At 39.6% G+C, this 14472-nt stretch overlaps 1 protein-coding gene across 3 annotated transcripts in view; it reads right to left on the reverse strand.

The window, feature by feature from the left end:
* Positions 1-10680: 10680 nt before the first annotated feature.
* Positions 10681-14472, reverse strand: part of KIF16B (kinesin family member 16B) — a 121877-nt gene continuing 118085 nt past the window's right edge. For 2 of the 3 annotated variants that reach the window (XM_088520557.1, XM_088520554.1), the window contains one exon: positions 10681-10921. In XM_088520557.1, the coding sequence (XP_088376683.1) occupies positions 10763-10921 (159 nt within the window). In that variant the 3' untranslated portion in view covers positions 10681-10762. The remainder of the gene's footprint in view (positions 10922-14472) is intronic. The other variant, XM_088520556.1, reaches the window with a different exon arrangement.

A 14472-nucleotide genomic window follows, 5' to 3' on the forward strand; every position in this document is an offset into this window, starting at 1 on the left:
TATTTCAATGCAGTCAATCTAACAAGTTTTAGGTAGAACTTGCTGTAATGGGATGGCACATGTTTTTTTCACCAAGATAGGAAATTGCTGAACCCAGTCATCACAATCAAATAATCCTTTTAGCATGACAGGAACCACAATGGTCTTTCTCTCTCTCTCGTTGCTTCTTCTCCCTTTATGTCTGCTTTTCCTCCTCTCCATCATTGTGCATCACAGTGCATTGCCCTGCGTGTGATTAGGTGACTTAGGGCAACACACTTCACAGCTAGGAGCCCTGCAGGAACACTGCTCCTTTTTTTCTGAAACTGCATGCCCTAAAATACACCACTCTGGGCATTTTCTTTCCCATGGAAACAGCTAGTGCCTCAGACTGTCCAAAGCATCCCAACTCCACCAACTCAGTGAGCCAGAGCAGCATGCGCTGGTGGAGGAATTGAGCTGGTCTTACAGACCCACTGAAGATTTTTGCTCACGCAATGGGGACAACAAACTTCAGCTCCAAAAGGTCCAAGCAAATTAATATACAAATGTACTGTACAGGCTGCAGCCTTCACTGGGCTTAGATAGAATGAGCTAAGACCATGCCAAAACGGAGGTGACTGCATTTGATATCATATGTTTCAATCTGGCATTGAGAGAAAGAGAGAGAGACAGTTGTCTTCTTGAGGAGCTGTGGTCTCCTGTAAGGCTGGAGTCAGGGCTTGTGCTAAATGCACATCACTGAATTATTCCTTGCTTCAGCATCTGCTTAAATACTTATGGAATAACACGACAGGTGCAAATAAGAACCCTAAGAGAATCTCCTCTTAAGATTTCATTCTGTTCATAGCTAAACTCACTGCTGCAGTTATGTTGCAAGAATTTATTTGCCACCAGACAGAGAGAGCGCACTGAACAAAATCTTTTCAGGTAATAGTGCCATTCCCAGCGAGGCTCTGCACTTTGCTGCACCCACCATTAGAGAGGGAGAATCTGCTCTCCTTGTTTCTGCTCCGAGAGATGCAGCTCCACTGGGACCAGCTGAGGCATCTTGCAGCAAAACTGCAGTCCTGAGCACAAGAGCAAAGATTACAGGGGGTTTGAAGAGCTCAGGCCCTAGAGAGAACAAAAGCCAGAGCTGTAGGAAAATGCAGAACTGTCAGGAATTGCCCTGACCTATACAGGGCAATTGCCCCCCTAAACCCTCTCACCTGACACTACTTACCCAGGTGAGAGCAGTCTGGCACATTTACACACGGCCTAGAGGTTTGGCCCCTGGCTGTCATAATGAACAATTCATTAATGAATTTAAAAACACCAGAAGTCCAAATAAAAGAAAAAAGAAAAAACCCATATGCCACAATCCAGGAAAATTCAGCCATCTCTTTATGTCCACATGGTCCTGTTTAGAATGGTTTTATCAAGATCCTAATAAGCAGCAAGAAGGTTAAATTAGTTCAGTTCATACATATTTAAGCACCACAGCCTACATTATCAAATGCAGACTAAAAATATTTGTAATGGTGCAATTAGCCTCAGGCACATTATCTCACTAGTATCTGCAACTGTATGTATTTATTTACAAATGGCACAGGGGGGAATTAAATGTTGCCATTGCTGTTGTCAGGGAAACAATCTACCACTAAATTTTTAATTTAAAATGCTGTATTCTAGGCATAGATAGTCATTAAAACAGTGTAAATGGGGAATGAGGTGGGGGAAACTGCTATATGTACCTATGGTGGAATTGATGTATACTCTAATTACAGCAAGTTTTGAAGAGAAAAAAAAAAGATAGCTTTCAAGCGAGACCATGGTTATGAATGTTTGTGCATGTTACTTATGATTACTGTTGCCTAGGAAAGAGAAAATAATTTATTCTGCGTGCATAAATCCTTGGCAAAAAATTGCAGGCAGGAATACATAATTTACCTTGTGTGCTGTATTTTTATGTAAATACCAGGATCATCACCATAAAAATGGTTGCTCGTTAGAGACAGATTTATAACGACCTAAATGGCAATTTGCAGAGCAGAATTTAATAACCAATACCCTTAATCACGCAGGGGTGCCAGCGCGGAGGAAGAGGGGCGCCCTGCTATCTTCAGCTGCGCCCATGTCCCAGAGTGGCCCTCCAGCCTCTGCATCTTGACTGAACAAGCCATCCAAGGAGAGAATTATCTGGCAGCGAACAGATTAGCTGACCTGTCACAACACACCTTTGCTTGGGGTGGCCAAGGAAGGCAAGATCAAAAGTTGGAAACATTTAGGAACCCCCCCGTAGATCCTGACTCACTCTCCTTCCTTCCCCCTCAGTCTCAGTGACCAGGGTCTTTCCTTGTTCTCGTTAGCAAACCGGTTCTCCCCCTTCTCCTGAACACCCTGGGCTTCCCGAGTCTCCGCACTCAGAGAGGTTGTGCATGTTTCCATGCTCATTAACAAGTTTTCCATCAGAAAAGTCTGCCTGTGACTCCAGCAATGCCCCAGGAGGGGACTCAGGGTAAGTGTGATCTGAGGAGAGCTTTTTCCCACATCTTCTACTTCAGAGTTGGTTTTGGTCCATTAATAAACAACACTTTTTTTTTTTTTTTTAATACTGCTGATTCCACTTCCAGTCTTTTTTACTTGCTTCCCTTTGCAACATCTGTGAAGCTGTTTGGTTTTCCCCCAAGTTGACCCCAGAATAAAAGATCTAATAGCACATTTTAGAGCAAGTTCTGGGACATCTCTGTGGTGTGTTAGTAGGTCATAGAGCTTGCTGTGGTCCTGCAGAGGAAGATGAGGACATTGAGAGGTGGCTAATGGGTTAACCCCTTGGTGTCAGTAGGTTCCCAGCTTCCCTAATGAACATTTGATAAGAATTGGAAAATCCTTGACATTTTGCACTGAGGGGTTAATCTGAAATGGGATGAGAGTTCAGTTTCAGTTACAAGCATAGGTTTAATAATAAGAGAATGAAAAATTTAGATTACCTGGAGACCAACCAGAGTGTAAAATTGTCCTTGAAGATGCATTTCTCTGTGGAAGGTGAAAACAGAGAGGAAATATGAAACAGACACTTCATTTCCCCCTCTCCTTCCCTGCCCCACATCTCTGGCTATATACATAAGGGCTTTTACCCTTATGTAAAATACAAGGGTAAGAAATATTACACCTAGGGAGTAAGAAGAGTTCAACACAACACATAGATTTAACATTCAAGACAACTGTAACTGAAACATGATTTATGTCAAAAAGGGGTCAGCACAAGTAACGGGAAGCACACCGTGAGATCACAGAGCAAGTGCTTTTCTCTTGCTTGTGTGGAAGCCACAATGATGCGGGAGTGCCAAGTTTCATTGGGAATAAGGCATAGGAAAGGTAAAACGGCAGCTCAGACTCTCTGTGTATGAAACCAATCAACCCAAGACAGTCCTGTCCCCACTGGTTTTCCAAGATATCATCTGGGCATTCTCATATTTAAAAGCCTTGTCAAGTTCTCACTTGAGAGGCGCAACAAGAGCCTTTGTAATGGTCCTGTGAAAATTACTACATGCCTCTTATCCTGGGCAGCTGTTACTGAAATTGCAAAACTTGCTCTGTAAAAATGTCACCATGAATGGAAAGGCCACGCTACTCAGTATGACTTTCACATGCTGCCTTTCATTTACCTTACATGGACCGAAATGCAGAAGAGCCCGTGGCACAACAAGGAAGCCTCAGGGTTTCTGATCACTAAAACCTTGCACTCTTATTACAACAGAATGAAATCTTTCTGCATATGAAATTTATTGTGCCAAGGGAAGTTCTTTCTTGCTGGTGGGCTTACTACATTTGAGCACTTCTGGCTCCATCCACTACAGTAGATAACACTATGCAAATATTACTGTTACAGCAAATAAAAGTATATAATATACATATTCTTAGAACAAGCACATTAATTTTAAAATTTTCTTGCAATGCATACCTAAATTCACCATTGCTTTTTGTATAACAACACCCCATGCTACTGCCACAAGAGAAAGTTTGGAATATAATTAAGATGTTGAGATGCAGCTTTGTCTGAGCACATATGTGGAAGAAGTGTTTGTGGAAGAATTGTTTGAAAGCAGGAACTGAGAGGAAAACTCGGGCCTACCAGAAGTTTTGGTGTTACAGAGGCCTGCTTGGGCTGATACACAATTGCCACTTCCGGGATGGCTGGTGCGCAGGGACTCTGCTCCTCCACGGTTCCCTGGGCAACACAATCTGCCCTCCTCGCAGCTGCAAAGGGGAGTAACGGAGGATGGAGCGGGGTGAAGACACCGCGGCCAAACTCTGTCACACTCCCTGTGCTGGGCTGCTGCTAAGCCGCACAGTGGCTGTCCAATGGGAGATATACGATAACAAGTACTGTGCTGAGCCAGCAAAGGTGGCAAATGATGAACTTTGCTTGAACTTTGCTCATTATAATGTGAAAACCACACCTCCATCCCAAAAGTTACCTGCCTCCGAGGTACGACCACCCCTCACTGAGCATGCGCTCTAGATTTTCGATTGGCTGTACCTTTAAATGAAAGCGAGAAACTTTTTCACCAATCAATAACAATATTAAGTATGACTCTAGTCACTCAAGCTCCACCTGAATGTAAAGAAAAGTATAAAAGGTGAACTAAGGATGAAAAGTCTGGAGGGTAACTCCTGGGTCAGTCGACAGGCTGATCCTCCTTCCCTCCCCTCGCGCTGGGACGCTGCCTGAAGAGACTAAGAAGTGAGAGGGAAGAATCCATCATAAATTCTGGATCAGTTGATGCGCTGATCCTCCCTTTCCTCCCCTTGCGTCAGGATGCTGCCTGAGCAGACTCAAGACTGAGAGCCCTCTCCCATCTTCTGGGGTGAGTGATGATTGCACATTTGTACATCAGAGTTAGCTAAAACCCCACGCTCTAGTAGAGAATTTCCTGTACTGACATCCGAAACCTGCTTTGTAAATGTTGCATTTGAATAAATCATACTGTTTGTGAACTCGACTACTTGTTTGGGGGGAGGCGATTGGACCTACAGCTGACAGACTGTTCGTAAATCCGATACTGCCAGAGTCGAGCTTATAGGTGATTACACTATTTGTGAACTCGATGCGCTCCTAGGAAGGCGATCAGACCTACAGTCCACAGACTGTTCGTGAATCCGATACTGCCAGAGTCGAGCTTATAGTTGATCACACTATTTGGGAACTCGATTCGCTCCTAGGAAGGCGATCGGACCTACGGTCCACGGACTGTTCGTGAATCCGATACTGTTTTGATATCTCCTTCCCCCCCCACCCCACCACTACCACTACGGCTTTCAAACTGCAACATTTTCACAACATAAACCTGAGCTCTCGCTTATGGCTGAAGGTGCCAGAGTTAACAGGACGCTCAGCTTGGAAGCCTTTCTGAGAGCTAGATTTTACACGCTGCCAATCAACCTTGTAGCGCCTGGCAGAAGAGGGGAGTATCCCTGGTACTTGGAAACACTTACTTCCCAGAGGTGGCCATTTTTTTTTTGCCCACGTTGCACTAACGACACTCCTTAACTAGAAGTGAACAGAAGTGAACTCAATAGGAAAAAGTAGCTTGAAGCTTGCAACATTTCAGTTTCCACAGAGGAGTTCTTGAAACTCAAATTATTATATTCATTTGCACCACGAAGAAAAACATCTCACACATCTCCTGGCTGTTCAGATATGGGAATAAAAGAGAACTGTGACGCAGAAGTCCTCAAAACACTTGGGGATTTCTTGAGTCACACAATTTTCGTTTTCTTTTTCCTCATTTTTGAGATGCTGACTTCTGATGAAATCTGATTTCTGATTTAACACACAATGAAAAAATAAAAAAAAAAAACTGTTGATTTTTGCAGAATGTGACCAAAAACTGGCCACAATCAGTTATCTCCAATCCATATCTTATGGAAATAGAGGAAATAAAACAACAACAACAACAATCAAAACCACAAAACCCCAAACAGAAAAATATGAAGACACACTCAAAGCAAAATTAAAGAAGTTAACATGGAGAAAACACAGTGATACCCAAGGTTGACAAAAGCCCAACAAAGAGCTCCTGACCTAAACTCCTCCCAGCCTATCTCCTGAAACATGAGTATGTAGAAGGCTCCCTTTCTCAAACACATCTTTTGATGAAAGTCTCATGTCTAATGTTAATTACAGTGGAAAAGAATATAGGAATGATCAAGAAACAGTACAACAGTGCCCCTAAAAGCTGTAGCACTGGAGACCTTTGCACACTCAGAAGTTCAAAATATGTAAAAAGATCAAAGAATTTCTGTTCCACTTTTCTAGATCAGCAGTTTCCTCATCAGAAGATGATTAAACTACCTTTGTTCACTGATGGCTTTCTTTTTTTAATCTTCAAATCTTCCCAACGGATTCTTCCAAGCCTTGTAAAACAAGAAAACAGAAGGGAAATATTCTAAAATTACAAAGCATGAGAACAAACTATTCAAGCAAAACTGTTATGTAAAGACAGAAGAAGCTGTCAAGAGAAACTGCAAAGGACCTCAAAAAGTCTGCAGAGTTTTGAGAACTCAAGAAACATCAATTCCTTAAAAAAAAAAAAAAAAAAAAAAAACTGTTTAAACTCTGCCAGAGCAAACAAGCCATACTAAAGGGAGTTGACACTTCCTTAGCTGTCAGCATGACAGGGGAGAAAAATGAGGGTATTTAAGAAAAGAAAAAATACGAGGAAGAAAATGAAAATAAAGAATTGAACTTCCTCTACTGCCCACAGCATTTTTTTTTCTGCTAAGACTTTTTATGCACTGGAGACAAAATCCACTGTTCCAAAAAGCTTTCCTCCATTTTATTAAACACTAACGAGATCCCTTTAGAAGACATTTTTTCCCCTTAAAACTTAGAAAAAAATCAACCTCTAGAAGACAAGAGAATCTATATAATTTCTCTAATCCGATGTTTTTGTCCAACTGGACAAGTTCCATTGCTTATGTAAACACAATAAGCAGCTCACTTTTCCTAGCTGCTTTTTCTATTTTTTCTCATTGACTTTATTGCCATTATTTTAAGAAGAAAATGTCATTTATGAAAAAGTCTATCTACAATAGCATTCTGTACAAAAGCATTCTGTTCTGTAGTTAACAACCAACAATAAAAAACAAGAGTGGTGAAAAGGGGTACATCAAAAATTAACTTGTTGTTGTGTCAAGAGGATACACTAGGACTTCAGTCCTTCAACAGGATCTTAGGGCCCACTGCAAGTCCACAGGTCTTAATCGCTCAGAAAGAGTCTTCTGTGAAGGACCCAAAGCTATTTCCCATGATAGAAGCCAACAAATTTTGTTCTTTGGCTTATCAAAAATTATATATATTTTCAGGTCCAACAAAACAGATAGAAAACAACCACAGGGCTGGACCAATTGAAAGACAAGAATCTTGGGAAGTTGAAATAATTTATTTCCTACAATTTGGGGGTTCAGTAAAAGATAAAGAAGAAAGCTGACAGAAGGCAAAACTGCAAGCTTTATCATAAAAGATATGAGACAAAGACCAAACTTCTATGGACAGCAAATGGCAAATTCTACATAGCTTTTGAAGGCTACCTGATTAAACTGGAAAAAATTAAGTATGACTTTCTGCAGTAACACCTTAGGTGTTACATACTCCGTACGCGTGCTCAGCCGCAGGACTTCACATACTCACCTAACAGCTATCGCCCATCATCTCCAAGACAAAGTAAGCAGAACAAGGTTAGGAGGCTGGGCCAGCTTTGCAGACTGCCACTTAGATGCCCCAGACTGGCTGACCAGATGTCCACACACAACATTCCCATTACTCAAGGATGGGCAGAGGTCCCTCCAAACCCTGCCTGAGCTGACAAAGCTAAGGTGCCACATACAGAGGAAGGGCACTTCCAGTTAGAGCAGTGGGGGTCACGTGCAGTAAGGCCTCTGCACGTGGGCTTTACGCTGGGCTGTTTGCCCTGTGTTTTTTGTTTGTTGCTCAGTGTTTGTCCGGCATTAAAACTGCCCAACACCATCTCTTGTCTTTTGGGCTGTTTTGTACATCCCTGTTGGTGAAAAATTGGTATAGAGTCAGCAAAGATACAAACCAAGTGGACTGATGCATCAAATGGAGGCACAACTTCAGCTACAGAGAGAAATATGGCCCCAGTTCAGTAAAGCAATTAAGCATGCATTTAGCCTAGAAGATGCATAGTTCTGATGCAGAAGTTAAGCATTTACTTAAGGACTTTGCTGGTGTAAAGCCCAGAAGCTTAATTATAGAGCCACTTTGGGAAAGAAAAAAAAAGAAAAGAAAAAGAAAACCAGTACCAGCCCTTGACAACAGTACCAGCCCTTGATTCTTTCATAGTATTTTTTGCAGCTGATAACACTTTGAAAATAAAATTCATGGAGAATTTCAGAGGCAATAGAACTTTTTACAGGAATGTAGCTTGGACTTCTGGCAGATAGCTAATAATTTCAATATGCACCTCAATTTCTATTGATAGCCTCTTCATAAGACACACAGTCTGGGTTTAAAATTATGCCTCGTAGTCTTGCCTTAACTTATAATCATCCACCTTCTGGATTTCTTTGAAGGATACCTGATGGGAAGGTGAGAAAAGCTGGTAGGCTGGGGTTGTGGTCCTAATTGCCTGCTTACACTTGCATTTCTGTAGCTTTTAACTTGATGACATTTTAAATTGAGTGATTAATCAGCCTTTACTTTGTTATTAGCAATAATGCTGCAGGCCAGATAAACCAGCCAACATAAATTAGCCACCTTATTGCCAGATTTATATCACCAGAGCATCTGGTCCTCTCTGAAATTAATACTGTGGACAAGAACCCAGTACTAGTCGTGTTTTGAACTCATGTGACGAATATGGATATTCTATTTTTCACTGGAGTTTAACCGTCTGACCAGCTGGGCTATTTTAAAACAAGTTCTCCACATCCACAGTGCCATGAAGCGCATGGCTTTCCTGCAGGAGTCCAGCAGGCTCACCCCTCCTCGCAGTCACGCATTTTCCGAGTGGTACCACAAGTTTCACTTAACAGGTTCTACACTGCTTTCTATGGGGAAGTGCTTTTAGCTAACTGCTTGTCACCACTTATGTTTTTTTTTTTCAGCTAGGAAATTTGCAGAAACTGGTTTTGCATAACAGAGAAAGGAGCCTGCCATGTTCCTGGCCTGCCAGGCACTTTCATAGAAGCGACACAAAAGACATAATGCTATAAGGACAGTAAAGCAAAACTTCTTTTTTGAACTCTTTAACGTTAATTCTTCATCATATTGTATTGCAATGGGATGGAAGGGGGAGCAGGCCAACAGAGCAGAGAGAATGAAGACCTTCTGGCTTTGAAGTGAGATTTAAGGTCAGAGTTCCCATGCTGATATGCATACCAGCCCAATTTCTGCCCTTACGGATGGACTTCTGCAGTAATCTGCTCACATTAAAAAATCACCAAAATACTTCCCCAAAATAAGAGAAAATCATTGTAATAACTTTTTTGTCCCTTTTTTACTTTTTTTTTTAAATTGGAATTGAAATTCTTAGTCCATCAGGTTTACTTTGTTAATTGAATCCAAATGTCTTTACCTATCACATTATATGAAATATGATTACTGTCCCTATAATTTGTCATGTATATGTCAAAACTATTACCACTGTTGTCGGGTTAGGTTTTAATAATCATCTTCAATAACATCAAACAGTTTGATTATTAAGACCTACCAGAGCCAAGTGATGGCAACTCACAGATGACACAAATGGCGCATAAAACCCACTCTGCATTATGCTTTTTAATACCTGAAAGTTGTTTGATTCTGATTTTTATACAATCAATTATACACAAACATGTATATGTACCCAATTCCAGTCACAGTGTATATTTCTTTTGGACCCACAGTGATACAAAATGAGTTCTATCTGTATATACATGTGCAATTATGAATGAGTCCTGAGTGATTTTAACATACTGTTAGTAAAATCCTCAAGTAAAACTCAGGCATTACAGTGTCACGCTGCTGTGAAGAAGCTGTATTTCAAACAAATAATACATATTATATATATATATATATAACTTTGCATTACGCTATTGCATAGCTCTGAGCTCTGTACAGTGCATAGTATCCAATTACTTTCTAAGTAATTAGAAAATATGAAAAGACGCTGACTGCATTCTGCAGTAACTATTGCTTCCTTTACTTTTTAATTAATGGGAACTGTTTCATTCTGCTTCAAAATAATTATGTGCAGAAGACTTTTGTAGGATTTTAATTATATTCTTTCTGTTGTACATATTTTGTGAACAACCAAGTCACTGAGTTCGAGCATGACCTCAAATGTACAGTTATGTTATAAGGTTACAAAACTGCCATTGTTCTTCAAGGAACAATGTGGAGAGGAACTGAAAGGAAACTAGGCTGCTCCAAACCTCGGTCATTACGCTACATAGCCACAGGAAACAGGAGATGCTCTTGCATGATCATAGCCAATTGTTTCAGCAAGTGGAAAGGAAGTGCTCTCACTAATGAGCCTAAGAGTCAGAAGTTTTGTACAATATTAACAGCACAAATCCAAAAAAAAAAAAGTTTGCACATCCCATACCAGTAAAATGCAGGCACTAAGAGGAGAACTGGTAGAGAGCACAGTCTGCCGTCAAGTGGAGAAGTCCCAATGAAAGTTTGCAGGCATGGATGAAGTTACCTTTTCTTCTCTCCCTCCTTTTCTCTCACACCACAGGAAAGGCACCACTTTGACTGGGCTTCTGTCGCATAAGGGGCCTGGCACAAAAGTTAGCTGGTTCCATGACTGCTGTAATCAAAAACGCCTTTCCTGAAGAAGGAGGAGAACTCACAAATGGTGTGCTTCGATAGCGTCAGCCCCACCTTGTCAAGGTGCAGTGGAGAGGAGGGAGAATTCAGCATTGCAGAGAAAAAACTCCGGAGGTATTTCTGGGGGAAATAAATGCAAAATGCCATCAGGTTTTCTTGATTGCATTGGTTACGATCACTTTGATGAATTAAATGAACATAATAAATAAAACTCTCCACGGAGAATGAAAAGTGCTTAAAATAACCAACAGCGCTTACACCTATCTGTAAAACATGTCTCCTGAAATGCCTATATTAACATCATAAAGGAACATCAAAATAGAAAAGAAACACTTCTTATTTTCTTCCCCCTAGCAAAACAGAGAGGAAATACTTCCCACTTTTCTCCCCTACGAAGCTTAGTAATTAGTTTATTCTATACTTATGTGATGCTTTCTGCTAATCATGTCCTACCAATACCACAATTTAGCATTACCAAATACTGTATTGGGTGCAAAGCTCAGTCTGTTCTGCAGGAATTTCACTAATTCTGGATGCAAGAGGAGGACTATAGAAATCTTTTCCTCATCGAGGCTCAATAACCACTACACTGTAAGGGATTTGTTTTGATCAAGGCCATCTGCATAAACTTTGAGCAAATTCACTGTTATCTCAGGACTTAAGACCCTCTTTTCACTGGATTGCCCTCCAAACTCTTAAAAGTCCATCCCAAAACAAGCATTCCAGTTTCCAAAAGGTAACATTTACCAGCTGCTGTGCACCTTGCATCCATTTGTACCTAGAGAAATCGTGACAGACGTACATTAGCACAGAGTGAGCTTAGGAAAAACTGACAGGATTTCCTTCACATATGGGTTGAATTATTACCAGCATTTCACATGATTTAATTAATCATGTTTACAACATTTACATGAAACAGTGTAGATAAAACATTGATAAGGCAGGTACTAAAAGATTACCAGATATCACCCAAATAGCTGCAAGGGAAATCTCATCTAGAATACAGGAATAAAGTCCTCGGTTCTGTCACAGAATAGACAAAAGAAAGGTAAGTCCAGAAATTACACACTTATCTTGGATTCAGGGGCACATATATCTACAAGATAAAACAGTGCAATATCCTATGAAGAACAGGAGGTTCAGCTGAATGCAGTATCTTTTGGGATCTTTGGATTTTTCTTCTTTGGAAAGAAAGTGTTTTTTTGGGGAAGCAAGTCCTGTGAATGACTCTTCTCAAGGAGAGATTCTCCATAATATAACAACATATATTTAAGTGCCTTGGAAGCCAGCTGCATTAATATCACTGAAAGTAGGATAACAACAACAACAAAGGCAGCTGGCACATAAGCCATTCTCTTGGCAGGACTGGTGGATTTTCTTTTTTATTCAGATCTCCCACAGGTTTTATTAATGTTCATGAAAAAAAAATCATTACAAAAATGCCTTCAAGATGAATTCCGACCGACTAAGAGGTAATTTAAAGCAAGCAACAGCTGTCATGTCAACATTTGTCATAATTAGTTCACAAAGCAGGGTCCTTTAAAAAAGTCCCAATCCAGTAATGCCTGAAGGATGAATACGGTAGAAAATTAAATGCAAAACATAGCATACTGTTAGAGGTGTACTGAAAAGTTACTGCAGTAATTTCATTTTATGGCAGCTGAAGGTTCAAAGGCACCAAAATTTCTCGCTGGAGACATTACAAGACCAATTGCATTCACCTTGGTATGTATAGCCAGATAATTGACTGTCAGGCCTTTCCTGTAGAAGCATTATTCATTGCTTTGGCATGATAGTCCTAATGGCAGCTCAAAATATCCCTCTTCTGTAAGCATATACTTATCTGACATGGAAGCACTAGGAACAGCAGGTATAATTATTTTCCCAGAACCAAGCAGGAGTTGCTCAGCAAACACTAGAGATTCCTTGAACGTGATAGAGATATTTTGGAAAATGGCAACAATCAGACCCTACCACTTTTTGATGAAATTCATTTTGTATGAAGGCTTCTAGCCATATGGCTTGCCACTATGCACTCTTCATCAACGTCTCTGAGTAAATTAGCCCTGCTTTAAATGAAATATCTGCATTTGCCCTTGCTTGCAATGCTGATGCTTCAGCATAGCACAAGGGCCAACATGTCCTTCACATAAAGAAGCTGCTGCTTCAACAAAATTAAGGCTCCTCTGCCCAGATATGCCAGCCAGGAGGTGAGTCTCATAGTGAGGAAGAAGGGGAGAGTTGTTTCAAAGCTTTTATTTTACATTTGTCTCAAGCAGCAGACACGATATTTCTGTGTTTGCAGAATTACAAATATTTTATATATATATATATAATATATACATTTTTACAAAATATACAAATATTTTTTACAAAAATATATACATTTTTACAAATATATACGAATTGTTATTTGTTAATTTGTTATTTGTTAATTGTTAATTGTCAATTTGTTAATTATTATTTGTGCTCATTAAAACTATGTTGGAAGCACAATGGGATCTTCTGGGGTTTTAGCTTTAAAAAAAAAAGCATTTTGTATGCAATTAGCATTGGGACTCCCTACTTGTACTTTCCCAACAGCATCTAAATTCTTGTCTCAGGTATGTAACACCTATGTTTGCTAGACTTGAATAATGAACTTTGAAAGAAAAAAAGGTAGATGACTGCCACAAATACCCTCAAAAACATGCCTTTATTACTTGTTTTCCTTTGTTAGCCTTTCAAAACTGTATTCATCTGTTTCAGAGTATTTAGTATAGTAAGTGTTCTTCAAAATTCCCTTGTGAGTTTCATTTTATTTTTTCAAATTATCACATTTGCTGATTTGCTGTAAAAAGCCTAATTATAAATTTGTAGATGTCTTAATATGAGGACATATAACCCTGACATTGTAACAGGAATATAAAACTGATAACTATAAAACTGACAAAGTTAATTACTCAGTATAAATGTATATTCAGGAAGACCAGTTCATGGAATGGAATAGACCTGGCCCATAGAAAGCTTTTGAAATCAGAAATCAGGTTAAAATATCTTAAAACTATCTCCAAATCAGAAAAGGCAACGTTTTTGAGTTCCTGGCATTCATCATAACCTTTATGGCCTTTAACTTTAAATCTATGACAGCTATACCTGAAAGTTTTAACATTACATTCTAAGTACTTGGAAATGAAACAAGACCAGAGAAAGTTTGGTAAGGTTCAAAATATTTTCTTCACTTCCTCCCTATTTTTTTTCTTTTATTATCTAACTGGCAGAATGGTAACCATTTAAAATGTTATTAAAGTTACCATATTAATGGGGTTCACTTTTTTAGTAATAGGCCTGTGTTCATCTCATGCGTAATCCATCAGCACAGCAAAGTCATTTTAATGATTTTTGCAGTACTTTGTGATGTAGGGACCTCATAATTTCAGCCATTTTAACATAAATCCATAACTTAATTTAAAGTTATTATAGTTATTACAATCAAAAAAGCTCTCTGGAATGTGATTTTTTTCTTACCATGCTTTCAATTGTGACATATTAAAGGAGAATCCAGTTCAAAGATGTTGTTCCCATAATCTATTACAAACAGTGATAGCCTCAGAGAACAATAGCACAGCTTGATAAGAATTGTTTTTTTCATTAAACTTTGGTTTGCTTAAAAACTCATCAATACTGGTACT

The sequence above is a fragment of the Tinamus guttatus genome, unplaced genomic scaffold (genome assembly GCF_059628265.1).
Source record: "Tinamus guttatus ecotype Peru unplaced genomic scaffold, ASM5962826v1 Tinamus_guttatus_pri_ptg000090l, whole genome shotgun sequence".
NCBI lineage: Eukaryota > Metazoa > Chordata > Aves > Tinamiformes > Tinamidae > Tinamus > Tinamus guttatus.